The sequence below is a fragment of the Clinocottus analis genome, unplaced genomic scaffold, assembly GCF_023055335.1.
Source record: "Clinocottus analis isolate CAN_PGR_092001 unplaced genomic scaffold, fCliAna1.0.p SCAF_3, whole genome shotgun sequence".
Classification (NCBI taxonomy): domain Eukaryota; kingdom Metazoa; phylum Chordata; class Actinopteri; order Perciformes; family Cottidae; genus Clinocottus; species Clinocottus analis.
Genome location: NW_027176042.1, coordinates 19,813,393 through 19,831,884, shown reverse-complemented (window position 1 = coordinate 19,831,884; position 18,492 = coordinate 19,813,393). Strand labels below are relative to the sequence as shown.

At 41.2% G+C, this 18,492-nt stretch overlaps 3 protein-coding genes across 10 annotated transcripts in view; 2 read left to right on the top strand and 1 right to left on the bottom strand.

The window, feature by feature from the left end:
• tspan2a (tetraspanin 2a) overlaps positions 1–18,492 on the top strand; it is a 356,749-nt gene that overhangs the window by 293,896 nt on the left and 44,361 nt on the right. The window lies entirely within an intron of this gene.
• Positions 1,404–5,863, bottom strand: LOC137796230 (F-actin-capping protein subunit alpha-1-like). Its single transcript, XM_068594032.1, has 10 exons — positions 5,790–5,863; positions 4,151–4,214; positions 3,995–4,046; positions 3,837–3,900; positions 3,494–3,703; positions 3,329–3,408; positions 3,113–3,191; positions 2,961–3,032; positions 2,720–2,782; positions 1,404–2,357 (listed from the first exon to the last, which is right to left on the bottom strand). Exons 1-10 carry the CDS (start codon positions 5,823–5,825, stop codon positions 2,217–2,219), a joined length of 861 nt encoding a protein of 286 aa, XP_068450133.1. The 5' UTR covers positions 5,826–5,863; the 3' UTR covers positions 1,404–2,216.
• ncoa5 (nuclear receptor coactivator 5) lies at positions 7,691–18,491 on the top strand. 8 transcript variants are annotated; one of them, XM_068595000.1, is made up of 12 exons: positions 7,691–7,797; positions 8,975–9,034; positions 11,571–11,838; positions 12,046–12,153; positions 13,420–13,483; positions 14,764–15,024; positions 15,119–15,258; positions 15,586–15,742; positions 15,896–16,125; positions 16,212–16,416; positions 16,587–16,678; positions 17,500–18,491. In XM_068595000.1, exons 3-12 carry the CDS (start codon positions 11,670–11,672, stop codon positions 18,063–18,065), a joined length of 1,992 nt encoding a protein of 663 aa, XP_068451101.1. In that variant the 5' UTR covers positions 7,691–7,797; positions 8,975–9,034; positions 11,571–11,669; the 3' UTR covers positions 18,066–18,491. The 8 variants fall into 8 exon arrangements, with proteins under 8 accessions (XP_068451101.1, XP_068451107.1, XP_068451102.1 ...); XM_068595006.1 differs by having other exon boundaries at positions 8,975–11,838; positions 15,122–15,258; positions 15,926–16,125; XM_068595001.1 differs by having other exon boundaries at positions 8,975–11,838; positions 15,122–15,258.

Here is an 18,492-nt window from a genome sequence, read left to right as displayed (position 1 = left end):
CAGATATTTCACATTATTTATTTATTTAAAGATAGAAATCTCCAATTTAGACGACGGCATCGACGGAAGCCGGAAGGGACCGTGTACAATTGTTTTACATACGCAAAGCGAAAACACGTCTGCGGCGGAACATGAATACGGAATGAAACGGACAACTTTAGCGCAAAGTCTTTGCATCTTTATTCTTCAACACTCAGCAGGTGACTTTTCCGGCCGGGACTATTATGACGAGTGTCGGCTCCACGTCCTCCACCATGTTTTCGTTGACACTCCCTGGGCTCCATACGAGCGGAGCCGTGTGGAGTCATGTGAAATGGGCGTGTCCATCTGTTTCCAATGTATTATAGTCACATGTCATTTATTTATTTTGTGTGAAATACACAGAGCTTCGTTAAAAAAAAATGCATTGTAGCTAATAATGAATTATATTGACTCCTGTAAAGCTCGGCAATCTCATGCCAAAAGATAAATAATGTAATGTTTATTACATTGACACAATGAGTATCTTGGTTATTGTTAAATCTATTTCATGATATTACTACTGATTTTGACTGACTGCAAGCGAAGTTTTTTTATTATTATTATTATTTTTTAATAAAATGGTCTCAGGTCTGGCCAATTACAGTCCAAAAACCCAACTTTTTTTGCATTTTAACAGTGAAAAGCGGTACTTTTAACACAATGAGATTTTGATGATTAGTGTTAGAGTTGCAATTAAGAATTATTTACATTATTTCAGCATCTGCAGATCATTTTTTTCAATTAATCACTTGGTCTATAATCGTCATAAAATAATAAGAACAAATAACACAGACATTTTTAGAGCAAAGGGATGACTTTTTTTTTTTACCGACCGACCAACAGTCAAATAAATCCACAAATTGTTTCAGCTTTGAGGATAGAAGTTTACAATATGTGCGAGCTAAATGCTGACACACAAAGCCCAAGTGCACTAAGAAACAGCACAATTCTGTTTCTCATTTACATACTTAGTTAATGACATGTAACATGCCCTCCGCAGCCTCTTCTGTTTACTTCTCATTATATCTTTATTACCTTAAATATTTTGTTGTTTGTTTTTGTTTGCTCTTGTCTTCACATTTGTGTTCTGTTGCGTCTGTTATTGTCTATTGTGTAAAGCGTCTTTGTGTAGTATGAAAAGCGCTATACAAGTTGAAACTATTATTATTATTATAATAACAACATACAAAAAACAGTGTTTAGTGACATAATGTATATGCTTCATTATGAAGCAAATCTCAATGAAATTTAAAACACAGTTTCCCCATATTTTGATAATGCCACTGCTTGTATTCCCAGAACCCAGATGAAAACATCTGGTGTCCAGGTTCTCTTAAAAGAAACTCTATACATGATGTAAAAACACAAGTGATCACCATTGCTTGACTATTGCATATTTTTATTTCTAGGAATAATAAATGTACTTACAGTTTGTATAAAAAAATATAGCAAAAGCTAAAGGCAAACAGCTTTTAGGAGGACACCAATACTGTATCAGTTCAGGGTGGTATATAGGGATTATCACCAAAAATGTCTCTCAACAACAAGAAGTGGAAGAACTTCAAGAAGGAAGACAAAATATGGTCAGTGGGAAAGAAAAATGATGTGCTTTGGCTACAACCCTGCATCCAGAGGGATGCATACGTCTAAACATATGAGATCTTCAGATGTATAATTTGGTGCCTTAAAGTGCCGCTTAGTTAATATATCAAATTGCATACAGTATTTGCCCTCTGCTATAGCAAACTACAGGAGGTGTTGGAAGCTCTTGAAGAAGATCAGTTACGTTATATAGAGTGTAAATTAGTTGCTACCTGAAAAGTCAAAGGGGTTTTGGGAGAATGTGTCCATTTTGAAGCACGGAGGGATCACAAACTGTGTGTGTTTAACTTGTGACTTAGAATTTGGGAAATAACCAAACTTTCACAGTGTTAATAAAGGCATTATTTGTTTAAAAAAAGAAAAAAAATATATAGTTTTGCAAATGAGCGACAGTGACATCACTCAACGTCTTTGTAAAATGAAAGCGTCTCCTCGTAGTGCATAACGGGAGATGGCATTCTCTGTTAAACCCCGTAAAACAAATGTCTGTTTTAGCCGGACATACAGTACGCTTTACGTTGCGTCACACGTTTGCGCGAGCATCAGCTACTCCCCAATTTTACTTGTCGTAACCCCAAAACAGCCTCAGTCCTCTAAGCGTTCTGCATCTCTTTGCCAATCTTGTAGCTGAGGATCTTGTTCCAGTCAATCTTGGTGCGGGTGACCGGGAGCTGTCTGCGTAAGGCCTTGAACGTGGTGTCCGACATGGTCTGATAGTTCTCGCTGATGGCCACCTGAAGGGGAAGAAAGATGAGTAACATTGACTTTTGTGTTGTGCGTACCGTTATGATTCAAGTGTGTGTACGTTTCATGAAATGGCATGACACTCTGGGGAACGGATTATCAAAAATTGGAACGTCTGTTAAATGTTTAACCTGGGAAAATTATTACTATTACTATTCATTCTAACTTCATGTTTATACAATACATGTTTTGACTATATTTTATAAACTTTAGTGTCAGTATTTGGAAAAGTATAAGCAGTAATCTGGATCTGGCTTACACGCATCTGTTGCGTCTTGTATACTATGCATGACACAATAATAAAACCATTTAATTCACATACAGACTCTTGTTATTCGTAACTCTCACATACCTGGTAATCATTCTCTGCATCCTCGATTATTTTCACAAGCTCTTTTGCAGTCTGGCTCTCATTCTGCCAAAACACACATTTGTGGGTTAATTAAACGACTCAAACAAACATAAATCGAATAGCACATACTCAAATAAATCCATTCAATTCTTTTCTACTTGATTCTGGATAATCTAAGTCTGACCATAACTAAAGCTTTAAGTTTAAACTAGAAAAACTGTTGATACGTTAACATACTTACAGACACAGTCAGAGATTCCTGTACATCTTTATGGCTGACCAGTTGCACATTTCCATCCTCATAATAATGTACCTGGAAATGAGGAAACAATAGTGAGACAAAAATAACTTTACAGCCGAGCTGAAAGTACACCCGGTAATTACTTGACATACCTGTATTTTCAAAACTCCAACCACTTGGGCTGTCGATTGCGAAACGTTGAACTTCCATTCAGACCGGCAGCAACCGTTCCTGGAAGACAGAAAAAGTAAAAGAGTAGAATTGAAAACCGATCCCAACCTAACACCATAACACACTGCCTCTATGCTGTGCCTCTATAGTTGTCTACACGATTTTGATTTGGAAGTTCAAAATTAGATCATTATTACCAGAAGTTTCTAGGCTCGAATTGATGTCCCTCAATACAAGCGATGATGGTCTGCTGGCCATCAATAGTTTTCCCATAAACCTGCAGAGGATAAAAACATGATGAGTGGGTGATTCATCGTGAGTAAAGCTGAATATGGCTGGGCAGCCCAAGAGAGCAATCTTACGGTGCAAACTCCACTGGGGTAGTGCTCCTTGACGTAGGCCCTCAGGGCAGAGTCGCATGCATCTCTCCAAGACCTGAGAGATGACCCGCCGCCATCATGGGGCTGAGGGTCGCTAGCTTCCTTTCTCAGGTGGTCGAACTTGAAGGAGATCTTGTTGTGAGGGTCAAAGAAGCGGCCATTACCCAGGTCTCCATGTTCCGTTATCAGGACCTTCAAGGAGACAGAGAAACCTCTCTTATACTCAGGAATCGTCTTTATAATATGAAATGATGATGACATTTTAGCGGATCCAATGAGTTAAGCAAAATTATCTTAATTTTTTTTTTTTAAAGAAAAAGCTTGCCTGATCTTCATATCCATCAATTTTGGCAAGAGTGAACTGATCCATGTTGTACTGGGCAAAAGCACTATATCAACAAAAGAACACAACTGCAATTTGCATGTACATCCAGAATATCATTTTCAAACGACATGTTAAAAAAAAAAAATTATGAAACTTACTGAGCCGCGCCTTCTCTGAGAAGATTATCATTGTTGAGCAGTATTCGCACATCTGAAAAAAAGACAAATGAACTTAAGAAAAAGCATTGCCAAATTGTTTCTATCCACATCAAAACGAAAGTAGTCCTAAAGACGTTCCTCACAAACAATGCTCACCATTGAAGACTTCATTGAACTCTCCTGGGGGAGAGTGCATCACAAAATTAGCTGCAATATGCACCTAGAAATAAATCAAATATCTTGTCATAAAACTTAAAAGAGGAAACACATTATCATTAAATACAGTGTGCAACTTATCAGTTTACTTCCCTTCATGCTTAAATAAACTGTGGTGGAGCAGAACAACAACATTCTGTCTCCTCTCTTGCAAAACCTGGTGACAATGTATTCTCCTTTTGAAATAAAGCAGGTGTATAGGAGAAGTGAATAACCTGTAAATCGCCACTAGAGGGAAGCAGAGAGCGGTCTGCTCTCTTTCTTGGCCCCAGAGTTGTTAGCTCTATTTTGGCCACTCCTTAGATGGCAAACAGGGTACGTTGCCCAAGGGCTTTTCTTAGCAGCCAGAATGCAAGTGTAAGCATGTGGTGTCGAAAGCCTCCTTGTGAAGACATCGGTACTGTGCGTTACATTTGCTCTCAAATGGTAATACACAGCAAGAACTGTTTAGTTCAAGTGAAATTGCAAATGACCCTTTGTGTATTTTCCCTGCCCCTCATATGTGACCTGTGTGGCTTTAATAAGTCCTAATGTCTCTGCCACATCATAGAGGGGCTGTGCCAGGGATGCCGTCTGTCAAGCAGACAGTGTTATTCAGCCTCCAGGCTGCAGCTGCCATTGACCTACAATGGGCTGTCCAGCTGAAAGGGCACAGAGGCAGAACAATGAGTAACCTAATTTGACTGTGCTCCAGAAAAGTTACTCCATTCAGAGCCCAGAAATCCCCCCCGAGGCTCAAACACTCCACCATGCAGTTCAACAATTATTATCAGAGCTCAATATCCAATAAAAAAAAACTTTAAATGGGGGAGTTCAACCCTTTTATTACACTGACTTGTTTACATTTATTTAAAAAAAAAAAAGTCCATTGCAGAGGTCCATTACAGCTCCTGTCACATCATCAGCTTTAGGAATGCGAAGTATTATGGGTTTTCTTTTACAACATGTCGCAACATGAGGCAGGGTTAGCAACACCAAGCCCCACCAACATTGCATTAAGACACAACCTTCCCCATGAATATAGTGCAAAAAGTTACAGGCAGGCGAGCTAAATACAAAAATATCTGCACAACTTTAACTAACTTCAACTTCCGATGTGATACAGACAAGTACAAAGCGGTCACACTGAAGTGTAGTAGACTGGGTGTGGGTGGTGGTAAAACGCCGATGCACTGCCATTATGCTCACTGTAAATGCAGGAAGTACATCTACTTCCTTCCATTTAGCATCAACGTTAGCTCTTCGTTTTTAAATTATTTAAAACGCTTTAAATCCAGACAACAAGCTCAACTGCGCGCATATGTCATTCTTAATCGAAAGGAGGCCGGACTCAGATTAATAAGTTGACTTATATTACGAATTTGTGCACAGGGACACCATGCAAAGGTAACAGTTGTGAACTGTCAAACACAACCCTGCCTCGGTTTAGCCACGCGAGCTCCACCAGCAGACACCTTAAACGGCCCTTTTTTGGAGTTCATGCCACAGAGTAAGTGTTACATAAAGCACTGTTTGTTTTCATGGCAAGATATTAAAGGTGTAATCGAAAAAAACACAGTACAAATGTATAAAGTAATACCTTCTCTTCATTGCTGAGCTCTTCGAAATCTGCCATCTTGGCTCAATGAAGCGTTAACAAAGCGGCTGTGAATGTTGCCAGGTTTGCGTGACTCCTCCCGACGCAAACAAGAGACCAACCAGGAAAAACTGCCCTTAGGTGGCCGAGCTAGCTGTCAGTGTTTGAATGATGAATGATGAATGTTCAATACAGAAATGTAATTAAACAGAAACAACTTAAATGGACATACATGGTCGAATGAACGACGAAAAAAAGAACCAATGTCACGATTTTCTATTTTTTATGATGGATTCTTTGATATATATATATATACTTGAGATTTATATATATATATATATATATATATATATATATATATATATATATATATATATATATATATATATATATATATATATATATATATATATATATGTATCCAAGGGAAGTACATCATGTATATGTATGTATGTTATCTATATAAATGTATGTATATTGGGATGAAATACAAAATTACTTGCACATATAAGCTGACAAAATCCCAACCTGGCAACTACGACGCGTTCCAGGCATGGGGATGGGTGGGACAGACGAACAGTGTCTATGTTTGTTTGGTTTTACGTCACACACTGTTCTGATACAAATAAATTATTTGGGACAATTTTGAAATATGCCATTTACGTAGTTGTTTTTCCGTTTTGGATAGTGCCATACAAGCTATTTACACTTTTCAACTCTGAATTACGATAACTCCGATAGAACTTGAATGCAGCAATAGCCCAGCCCATGGAGAAGTTATACGTCACGTGATTTAGTTTCATCCGATCCAGTCTGCTGATGTGTTTGGATGGTTTCCATAGTATCTTCTTACACACAGAATAAATTTGCTGATGCAAATGTTTTGCTTTTTAGTTGGTATTTTCAAAAAATGAAATGAAATGACACATTTATGTATGATAGGTCGAATTGCCCAAAATAGTCTATTCATAGTTACATCATGTAACATTATGTCACTCAGTAACGTTTAACGCCAATGACAACAGCAACTCCTTTCAACACGGATAAGTAGATAATTTCTTAATGATAAAGTTAATAGATGTATTGGTTGTAATAAGCCTCTTAAAACGTTGTTCCAAACAGGTGTAACAACACATAGCTTATGTTTATAGTAAAACTAATTTGTACTTATTATTTCACTGCAGGGAAAAAAATAGGTTTTTCGTTAAAGGCCAAACTAAATAACAAACAATAACAAACTTTGAAGTCCAATTCAAACTTGAGACTGCCACCATGTATTAGAGTCTGGCAACAGAGGAGTTATTTATGAATGCTAACCATGAATTATATTACATTTGGAATGTGGGTGTTTCCATTGAATACTTTATATACAATAAGTTATTTTAGGTAAGTATTTGTGTCCACATATGTATATGTAGTCACAACTGTTATTCATATTTTTCATCAGAGAACTGTCAGTGTACTGCAAATCCCTGAAATAAGATAAAGAGAGCAGGTTCTTCTTCATCTTGTTTTCTGGCGATTAGCATCCATGTTAATGGTGCGTTACCACCACCTTCTGCTCGGAGTGTGGACGTGCAGCCTTCCAATGGGAGGGAGAGTAGGGACAAGGCGCTTGGGCGGGCGATGTTCCGTGTGGTCATAGTGCTAGCTGGATCTCCTGTTAGGTTGTTTTTCAATATAACGTTCATTTTCACACAGTAAAAATGTGTAGGAGGTCCAATACTGCATACTGACTAAGTGTGGAAGAAATACGTTCCTTGTAAATTACGTCCTTATATGTGGAGCAAAGGGGAAACAAGGAAATAATGTCCGCACTAGCTGTATATCTTAGAAGTAACCAGTAGGGGACAAGTTCTATCAACAATAGTATCAGTGGCCGCAGAAGAAGAAGAATAGACAGCTACCGTAAAATACAAAAAGAAGAAGACGAAAAAAGAAGAGCGGCTTTGTAAGAAGCTAACGACATCGCGTAGTCTCGATAGTCTGTAAACAGAGATTCGCACTGAAGGTGGGTACAGAGTAGCTCTGCTATCTGCAACATAACGACGTACTTTACCTCCGTGTTGTTGGTCATAAAACTACAACGCGAGCAGTTTGTTTTTAAGACACCAGCGAGCGATGCTAACGCGACTTAGCTCAGCCAACAGCCGCCGCTGACCGTTTAGTAACACACAGTTATCCTAACACACACCGAGGTATGGCCGCGTGTGGACGCGCAACGATGTTTAATCGTTGTTTTTCGTTTTAACAAAACAACCCAGCTCGAGAGTCTAGTTGCTCTGTTGTCAGAAACCGGTGCCGGAGCGCTTTGAACGCCATTTGCTTTGAGGACAGCATCTCCTCGTGGGAACACGACCGCGAAGGCTTTAATAACCCGCACACCTTGAGACGATCGCCGAGGGTCGACCCTGTTTAAATGTGCCCCAATGTACTGTCGAGCAAACGCGTCGATAAAACTATTATGATTTACAGATCAGCAAGACGATTAAGGTCACAGTTTCGCCCAGTTGAGCGCTACATGATCAAATTTCACTCCAAAAATACGAACGGATAACTGCATTTGATGCCTATGATTTTTACTGGATCGGACACAATGATAATACTCGGAACAGTTCTGCATGGATTTAGGATACTTGCAGAAAATGTGCTCGAGGTCATGTCACAAAATGTCTAATCTAGGAAGAATCCAAAAACAAATGTTAGTAACTAGTGTAATGGCTTGATTAACAATGTTGGGTTGAATTGAAACCTTTATACATTAACGTTTACCTTTTATTAAATTATATGTGTGTGTCTGCGTGTGTGTGTGTTTGTGTGTGTGTGTGTGTCTGTCATGAATCCTAATTGAAGGTTCTCTAAAAGTCTTCTGACCTTATTCGTGACTTAAATGAACATGACACACTTTTCTGTCATCACTCTTCTTCCACATAATGTATTATCAAGCTACTACAAACATCTTGATACACAACTTTAATAACCTTGTTTTAACATTCTCGTTATTTGTTTGCCATGCTATTTTACATTTTCTGTTTTTAAATAGTCTGTTACAGTTGCACTGTAAGGTTTATTGTCACGCACTATTTACCATTCAATTTTATTGTAAGTGTAACATATTTGGTAATAAACCGATTCTGTTCGGAGAATTTCAAGTGGTTTATTAATTTCTGTTTTTTGCTCTCTTTCAGACAGTTTTGTTTTTTCAACTATGTGGACAAAGAATCCAGGGCATCAAGGTTCAAATTAAGGTATGTGAAGAGTTGCTCCCTTAAAAAAAAACATGATGTAAATTATCTCCAACCATGAATGTAATGTAACGTGAATGTAATGTGACATAAATGCTTTCACTTGTTTTTAATCTTTGTTGGGACTGAAGTCATTTTATTCTCTGGCATGTTTGCCGCTTAGAGATGTCAACTTATCCTGAAGACATTTAAAATGTGTTTCGTTAAAGAAGAAGAAAACACTTGTACTTTGGCATTTCCGAGGTGATCGCGAGTCCACGATTTTATTTCATCAATCCGATTTTCCTCAAGATGTTTTTACCATTTCAAGAGAAGAGGACAATTTAAACAAAAGCTGGTTCGGAGGAAACACCATTTGAGGCCTGTCTGCATTGTTAATCAGTGAAACCCTACGTACCTAATGGGGCACATTTTTCTTGCCTGAATTGTTGTCCTAACAATTTGGGGCAAAGTTAGGATGAGCAATGTTAAAAGCAGAACATGTGTTTTTCCTAAAAAGCAATGTATAGACTCACAAAAATCATTCCCCTCAATCATCACTTTCGACCACCTAGATGCGTGTGGCGGTCCTTCCCTTGTTCTCTCCTTATCTTTTCATTTTGCTGTGTTCAGCGCATTTCTGGCAGTCAAACTCATTAACAACGTTGCGACCAGTTGCCAGATCGTCAACGTGCATCCAGAGGAAGCTATGAAAAGGGTGGAAAACGACACAACTAAAGCGAGGCCGAACCGGATGTGACTCTTGTGTTGGATTTTGCTGCCGGCGAGCGCCGTGACCCTCATTGAGCGGGAGAGGAAGACCCAACTTTGAATGTTTGTAAAAAACACTACCAACAAAAGTCTATTTATCATGACTTCAAAATGGTGTAACAATTTATTGCCAAGAGTCCATTCTAATGTAGTGGAGGCCGAGTTCAACACACCGTACAGTCGGCACTGTGGGTGTCTTTGCCCTTTGCTCCACTTTCTCTAATAACTGCAGTTTATACGTGACATGTTTGCCACTTTGCGTTTCATACCGTGAAAAGTGTTTTCACCACCGACTTGTAGCCCTTAACTGTTTCGACACGCACAGTGTCTTTACGTGGCTTAATTTAGCACAAAAGGGAAGTGTATACCCTCTGATTTAACATTTAAAGAGTCTGGGTGCATTTTATATAATGTTGTTGTTCGTTGTAGGCTTTATTACAAAACTATTCAATTAAAATTCACCAAACTCCAGGTAGAATTTTAAAGAAACTGGATGAATTGTAAATCATGTTCCAAGTAAAATATAGGCTAGATATACAAATATTATATGTATCTTAGAATAAAGTACTTCATTTAAGAAAACATAATGTAATAGTGTAAGCCTGCAGCTTTAAATTCAGGTGTGGAGTATGATGGCAGATGGTATCTGTTGGTCTGCTAAGAAGGAATTGAGTCTCTGAATCAAAGTTGTCTGATGTCCATTTAGATACTCGCAAGAAAGGAAAAGTATGCAACAGCTACTCAGAGCAGTCTGACACAAGATTCAATGAAACGAGTCACAACACTACTTTAGGGTACACGGCATGTGCTTGACCTGTTGTCCCTTAGTCCTTGAGATCAAAGAAATTACATTTTCCTTTGCCCTGGGAAATCAACACCCTATCTGTTCACGACCCTCCCTTATATACATAAGAAAGGAAAACAGGCCTTTGATCTCCTTCGCCGTACACCATCTGGTTCCACCAGCACATTTAAATCAGTTTAGACTCTTTATCTTCACATAACATTACAATACTATATGTTTTTATCATTACAGGAGTAATTAATCAAAAGAGCCAATATATTATGTTGTCTTCTAAAAGGAAAAGATCTGTGTGCAGAGGCTTCTTCTGTGGTTGTTAAAACCACTTGTTGACGTCATTGTTGGATAAATTAGTGTTAGGATTCTGATGGATTGATCATATTAGGCCATAAAGCTTTGAAATTGAATAATTCTCAATTATCTATGGGTTATAGGTCCAGGGCCGGATACACCGGTGGTTCTGTCTGGCAGAACCTCGGTACTGGAACAAATCTGTCTCGACTAGTCGACCAACCTCGGACCTATAACCTAGGATTGATTACCTTGCATCTACACAGCTTTATAAAGCCAGACGGCATCTTTTACGTTCCGTTTTCTCGACTGTACTCAAGTCTGGGAGCCCAAAGAAAACAGAAAGCATGTTGGATTCGCGGGGGACGGATTTACATTTGCAATATGAGCCGCATTGATCCCCCTGTTGTCCTTGTGCCATAATTCAAGGTGATCTCTCGCTCTCTCATACGTAAACGTCCAGTGAAGCGTTAACTCTAATATCTTTTTTTTTTTTTTTTTAGGTTTTTGAAGAATTTTCGATTCAACCAGCACGATCTGTCTTAATTTTGCTGCATTTAAAAAATAAATTTGCCTCAACATTTCCATTGTCTGAACTTTTGATGTGATTTTGATTTGCAACGTTTGCAATGCTGCAACTTTTCATCCCTCCCCAAGACATTTGATCTCTCCTCTTAACTCACTGACATGTTTCAGGATTTCGGACGGCAATTTAAAGGCGCTGATTTGCGAACAAACCAAACTTTTTCAAGCATTTGAGACGCACGAAGAACGAAAGCGGTAAAGAGTCGAGGCATGTCTCGCCGACGAAGCCGCAGCCCGTCACAGGATGAATTCTCACGCTCCTGCAGCAGTAGCGATCCTAGAGATTTGGAGAGACGGATTTTTGTGGGGAATTTGCCGACCTCCGACATGAAAAAGAAGGATTTGGAAGAGCTGTTCGGGCCTTATGGAAAGATAATCGGTCAGTAAAACACAATTCAAGCAATAAATTAATTTCATGGCATCATTTTAATGTCTCGTAGCATCAAGCGTCGTGTTTTTCATGAAATGCAAGCATGTGAAATTCAGAAGGATGTCCTCATTGATAGCATTTTAAAGTGGGTAGGTATCCAAACTGTTCTTCAAAAATGATCCTAAGACTGTACCACTTTAAATTTTCCTCTTCCAGGCGTGTCCATGTTTCGTGGGTTCGGATTTGTACAATTTGAACGTGTTGAGGAAGCGGAAGCTGCAAAGTCCGCCCAAAAGGGTCGAATATTTAAAGGTTATAAAATAGGTAAGCCTTAACTCCAGTGGGTGTGATTGTCTGGCTACAGAGAAAAGGTTTATCTTAGTGTTCAGAGAGCAACAACACTAGTTAATGAAAGGTTAAGTGTGTGTGAGTGAGAAAGTGTGTGTGAAAACCTTCAATGATCGGGCATGGTGTTTCAAGTGTTGGCCCTGAAGATGATCATGATTCTTTTTTGTGGATTTGGTGATTTAGAAAACACCAACAAAGTAGCAATTAAAGATGAACACACTTCACTTTGACATAAACATGTTTTTGCTAAATTAAAGTTATACATGAAAGCTAGCAATAACTTTAATATCAATAGGCTAAAATGTTTTTTAAGGCCATTGTCGTGATGCTATATTTTGCATCCAGTAAACACTATATTCATAACGATGATGATGATAGTTGAGCCCTGTTCTTTCCCTCAACTAACCTTTCAGTGAGGCTGCTTCGATCAGGACTTTTGGAGCCGACTTTGAAGGCAGTATGGGCTGATACGGATCACAAAGTTTATTTCCCCTCCTTTTTAAAGAGTCCTCCACAGTGGCCCCGTTGTGACTTCACAACGCTCTCCAGCTTGACTTGTAACACAAACGTGTAGTCCCTCGGCTGTCCATGCGGTCCTGTGACTACCTCTCGCTTAGAGAAATTGTCCTGCAAGTTTGGAGTCATCTGATCGGCTTCCACATTTATTTTGAACGAATATTGGCAGATAATGATCAGCGGCCGGCTATCGATCGGAGCACCCCGAGATGTCTGATTTGATCTTCAGCTCAATATTAAACAAAAACAATTATTAGCCATGTTACAATCTTTCTGTAAAATGTTACATTATTGGCATACAAAGCAAATAAACGAGTGCATTATTGCATTCTGGAAACGCCTGAATCTCTTGTTTTATTTGCAAAACGGTCAATTTTCGAAAAATATTTTAATGTACTTGCGTTTTTTTGTTATTTCTGATGGCAAAATTTCAAGTTGAAAGTCTTAATTTACACGTTCCGGCTTTGCGATTTTGTGAAGCCGACTTTAAGTGCACAAAAGAACTCCTTCATTTCTTCATCTTCAACTCAATTCGACCGATTTGGAAACTCGACCTGCTGCATTTTGACCCTCGTCCAGATTTTCAAGCTCGGATTTTGGAGCTCAATTTCATTTTGGATCGTGGAAGTATTTACGCGGCCGCTCCGTTCTGCGTGAAGAAAAGAAAACAAGAAACTGATTAACATGTCACTGTTATGTTCAACGTTTGGATTGATTTATTTTCAGATGTAAATATGGCAGTGGAGCGACGGCAAGCTAAACCTCAATCCCAGCAGAGCCCTCCACGAAGGTAAAGTAACGCGGAATTGGTGTGAAGAACTACAATCACCTCCGAGGTGCCGGTAAACAAAAACAAAAGCGTGTAACATTTTCCTCAACTGTCATTTCCGCCAATGGGGAAGTCCGCTTAAAGGAAGACGGGCTTGCGATGGTTCGCGGGACTAATATTACACCCAAAATTATAATTTCCATATATGTTGAAATAAAGACAATAGGTATATGAATGTAATTTAAAGTGTCTTTGTTCTTCAGTGTGGTTCTGCACTGCATCTTTTTGTGGGTAGACTGTGCAACTTAAGGAGGAACTGTAATTAGATTCTTATTCTGATAGGATCCAGTTGCATATTGAAAACTTAGACTGTTGTGATGCACTGAACTTGCAATGATTATGTAGTAAAAGTAATTTATTGGTTTCTTGCATTTTTTTACTTTCAATTTCAAACACTAGCGTGCCTCACTTTTGAGTTAAGTGTCAAATGTTGGAAGGAGGAAAGAAGTGACGACCAGTTTAGGATTTAGAAAAAGATGGCCCTGTCCATCTAACCCTAAAGGTGACCGAAGAGTAGGCAAACATCCAACATTTCTAAACATGAAGGGTTCAAATGGCACGTAACACAACCGCCTCCTGGATGCAACTCTCGATTTCCTTTTCTACAGTTTGCCTAGAAATGTCTTTAGGCGACTTGATTTGTAGAAATGGTTTAATGTTATACACGCAATACAGAATATGTTCCTTCTAGAAATGCAATTACAAAAGATCAACTATTTTATTTTGACATTTCAAGCAAATGTGCATTTTTTTTTTTTTGTTTTTTTATCACCTGAGATTTGCAGCATGGGAATGCGTCTGACTGGGCAACAAAAAAAAAAAAATGCAAATCATTGCAAGCAAAATAGCACAAAATAAACCGCCTTGTTCCAAAAGATGACACCGCCACGGCACGAGTGCATTTTAAGAGCTGGATTCATGGTCGGGAGGAAACTCAAACGGTCGACGAGCCGACGTTGCGAACACGAATCGCTGGACATTTCTCAAAACGTCGTCGTCATTGCGTCTCGAATCGCCTCCTGGATGATTTGTGCTAGTTCTCTTCGCGAACACCAGAGCTGCTTTCTGTTGTGCGACTACATATGTTCCATGTTTTCACATTGGATAAATACTGACTAATATGTTGAACACAAACTGTAGTCCTGTCCTCGCGGGTCTTGGACACAAGTGGCCCGTTACAGTATTTCATAGGCAGCCTCGACTCAAACTGTCCTTGGACTAACCGATGACTTTTCTCCCAGGGCCGGCGCCGCGTATGGCAGTTACGGCGACGGCAAAGAGCCTCGGCCTCGCTCGCGCTCGCCCGTCTACAACCGCGAGTCTCGGGAGAGCCGGGACGGCCGGGACGGCCGCGATTCCCGCGACGGCCGCGATTCCCGAGACGGCCGCGACGCGAGGGACTCGGGCAGAGACTCGAGGCCGGCCGGCCACTCTCGTGACCACGACTACCGGTACCGGAGCGCCGAGACCAGGGACAAAGACGCCAGGGATCCTGCGTACAGGTGGATACTCAGAAGTCTGCAAATTCAGCATTTAAGTGGTTGCTTTTTTTTTTTTTTTTTGCTTTTTGTCTAAACCTGAAATGTTTCCATGCAGCAGAGACGAATACGACCGATTGTACCGCAGTGGCAGCAGTGCAGAAGAGTATTACCGGAGGAAGGATGAGCCCTACAGGGACCCCAGGGACCCGAGGGACCCTTACAGAGATCCCTGGAACGGACGCCGTGAGCCAGAGGGTGTGTAGCACAGTGTTCATCGCTAATGTTTCAAATAGTCTTAGTTAAGAGTACGTGACAACCTCGGAGCCAGATTGTGTTTAATTGTAAAGTTTAGTTCTTCCTGGTTTTTATTTGTATGGAATATAAAAAAACATAACTAGTTTCTTTATCCGACGTTCCACAAGTGGGTAGCTCTGAGCATTGTTTTTGCTGCATTTTGCTCACTAGCTTCGTTGTGAATATGTGAGGAAGACTCTTCTCACAACCACAGAATACCCGACTGAGGCTTTAAAGTTAAACTGTAGCTGACGTTCCCCCCCCGTCCCCTCCGTCCCTCCCGTCCAGGCCCCACCAGCCTCTCTTCAGCAGTAGATGACCGCGCTCGGCCAGAAGAGCGTCGCCGCAACGAATTGTACCGGCAGTACTACGAGGAGCTCCAGCGGCGCTACGACACCGACCGCCCCGTCGACTGCTCGGTGATCGTCGTCAACAAGGCGCAAAAGTATGTCCGCTCTCTTCTTCACGGGGAGCGACGGTCTCACCAAACTGTAAATGTTCGACCGGCACACGGCATGTTTTTATTTCATATCGCTCCTCCTGTGTGTGTGTGTGTGTGTGTGTGTGTGTTTTGTGTTTGTTTGTGTGCGTCTACCTGTGTGTACCCGTGCTTCACAAACAACTGTAGGGAGTATGCTGAGACGGTGGGACGGAAAGTCCGCGATCTGGGCATGGTGGTGGATCTGATCTTCCTCAACACCGAAGTGTCACTCACCCAGGCGCTGGAGGATGTCGGCCGAGCGCGCACCCCGTTCGCCATCATCATTACCCAGCAGCACCAGGTCCACCGGTCCTGCACCGTCAACATCCTGTTCGGCACACCGCAAGGTAACGCACAGGCGCCAGCGTGACTTGTCCCCTGAAAAGCCCGCAGTATTTCAAACGTGTCTTTTGTTGTTTTTTTTCCCGTGTAGAGCATCGAAACATGCCCATGCAGGATGCCATGATGCTGGTTGCCCACAATTATGACACCTACAAAGTTGAAAACCGCGAAAAAGAACGCGAGGAGATCGCCCGAAAGGCCGCCAAGATGGCGGACGACGTGCTACTCAGGGAGCCCGACCGGGAGAGCCACCCCGTTTCTGTGCTCACCTCCATCACGCTGCTGTCTGAAAACAGGTAACCGGCTGAGGAACTATTCAAACTTGGAGCTGTGGAGAATTTGACAGTTCCTCTGGCGCCTCAATTATATTTCCATGTTGTCAAAATTTTGAAATTTCAGTTTGCTTTTGCCCAAATCTCCACACTTCTAATCGTGTTTTTTTTTGCTTTTTGTGGTTGCTGGGTAGATTTGTAACCCCCGATGAAATGGATACACTCATTGCGTACCTGAAGGACAAAAGAGCTCGACTTCTACGAAGCGCCGCAGAACCGCTCGCCGGTAGGAGGACAATTATTTAAAGGACTGCTTCCTTTTGTCTGCTTCCTTTCCGCATGACATTGAAAAGAGCGATAAACGATCATCATTCTTCCTCTCCATACTGACCCTGAAGAGATAGAAAATAATTTCACGGTTCAATGGCAAAGCAGTCCAATGTTGAGCTGCAAATAATTTCAGGCTTCAGTAAGACACAAAGTGGTCGTCGGGTAGAAGTTGGTCTTGTTAGTTTGTTTCCTCGCTGAGACACTTCGGTCTGGAAAGTGTTGCAAAATATTTTAAATTGGAGAGACTCACTTAATCTGAAACCTCATTAACTTCAGCTACATTTCTCTTTTTGTTTTAATCCGTTGAAAACTGTGTTTGAGTTGTTGTAGGAACCCCAAAGGTTTAAAAATCCAATACTTGTGTTTATTGTATGTATTTGTTCAGCAAAGTCAAAAAAAAAAACACTTTTAAAAGATATTTTGATCGGAACTATGAACACCCAGCATGATATGAGCCAGATTCCCCCAAAATGCCTCCTATGGCGGTTAATGAGACACCTTTTTGGAAAGATTAGGACCTAAAGAATCTGAATCTGCAACAACAATCACAATAAAACAAAGTGTTAGCCTGTTACAAAGGAGTTTCAGTCAAAAAACTGTATCGTTCGGTTCAAAAATGGAAAAATTACGTATTTTATGCCAAAAGATTGTCTGAATGGAGCATGCTCGGACTCAAAATGAAGGATTTTCGCCCACGGTTTGCAAAAGATTAATATTCTAGTTTGCAGAAGTGCAAATTGTAACTAAACCCCCCCCCCATCCACCCCCTCCTCACAGCTGGAGTCCACGCTGCAGCTCCGGCAGCAGTGCACCACGACGTCTCGTCCTCCTCCGCCACGGGACTCGCTCCTCCATCCCACTCCACCCTCGCGACGCCGCAGTCCGGCCACCTCGGCCTGTCGGCGGCTTCGAGCGCCTCGGCCAACCCCAGCCACCAGCAGGAGCTGCAAGCCAAGATCCTCAGCCTGTTCAACAGCGGCAGCGGGGTCCCGGCGGGCGCCGGAGTCCCGCCCTCCGTCTCCCAGCCCAAGGCCTACGGCTCCCTCGGCCCGTCCCCCGGCCAGCAGGTCCCGCCGCGCCCGGCCATGACGGGCCCCTCCGCGGGCGTGGCCCAGGGTTACGGCACCCCGCCGGGTCGCATGCAAGTCCCGCCGGGCGGTCAAAGACTCCCCTCGTCTGCTTCAGGTATCAATTTCGACAACCCGAGTGTACAGAAAGCGCTGGACACCCTCATTCAGAGCGGGCCGTCTCTGAACCACCTGGTGAGCCCCGTCGCCGCCCAGCAGGCCCCACCCAGCATGGGCCAGGCCCCGCCCATGTCCATGTACCCCCGACATTACTGATGTTTCTCCCTGTGACACGTAGACGCCACATCGATCCTCTGTGCAGTGAATTTACCAGCTGTGTAATATAGGTAGGTTGGATGTTTTGTAAAAGCTTTTAATCTTCTTTTTTTTTTTTAAATCTGAGTATTGTTTTTAAGTTTGATTACGGTTATGAAATGGTTATTAAATTTTGTTGGATGACTTGTCCAGACAGGTCTGTTTTTTTCAATTGTTATTAGTTAGAAGATAATTATTCATTGTACATGTGACTCGAACTGATACAGTGACATGTGTGAAGTACATTTTATATTTTGGTTTATGATGGACTCCTTTGTTCTTTTCCAACCGTGATTGTTTCATAGTTTTGCACTACGTCTTTTTTTTGTTAAAATTTGTAACACTTTCATTATCAAAACAAGACAAGATTAAAAACTCCAGACACAAT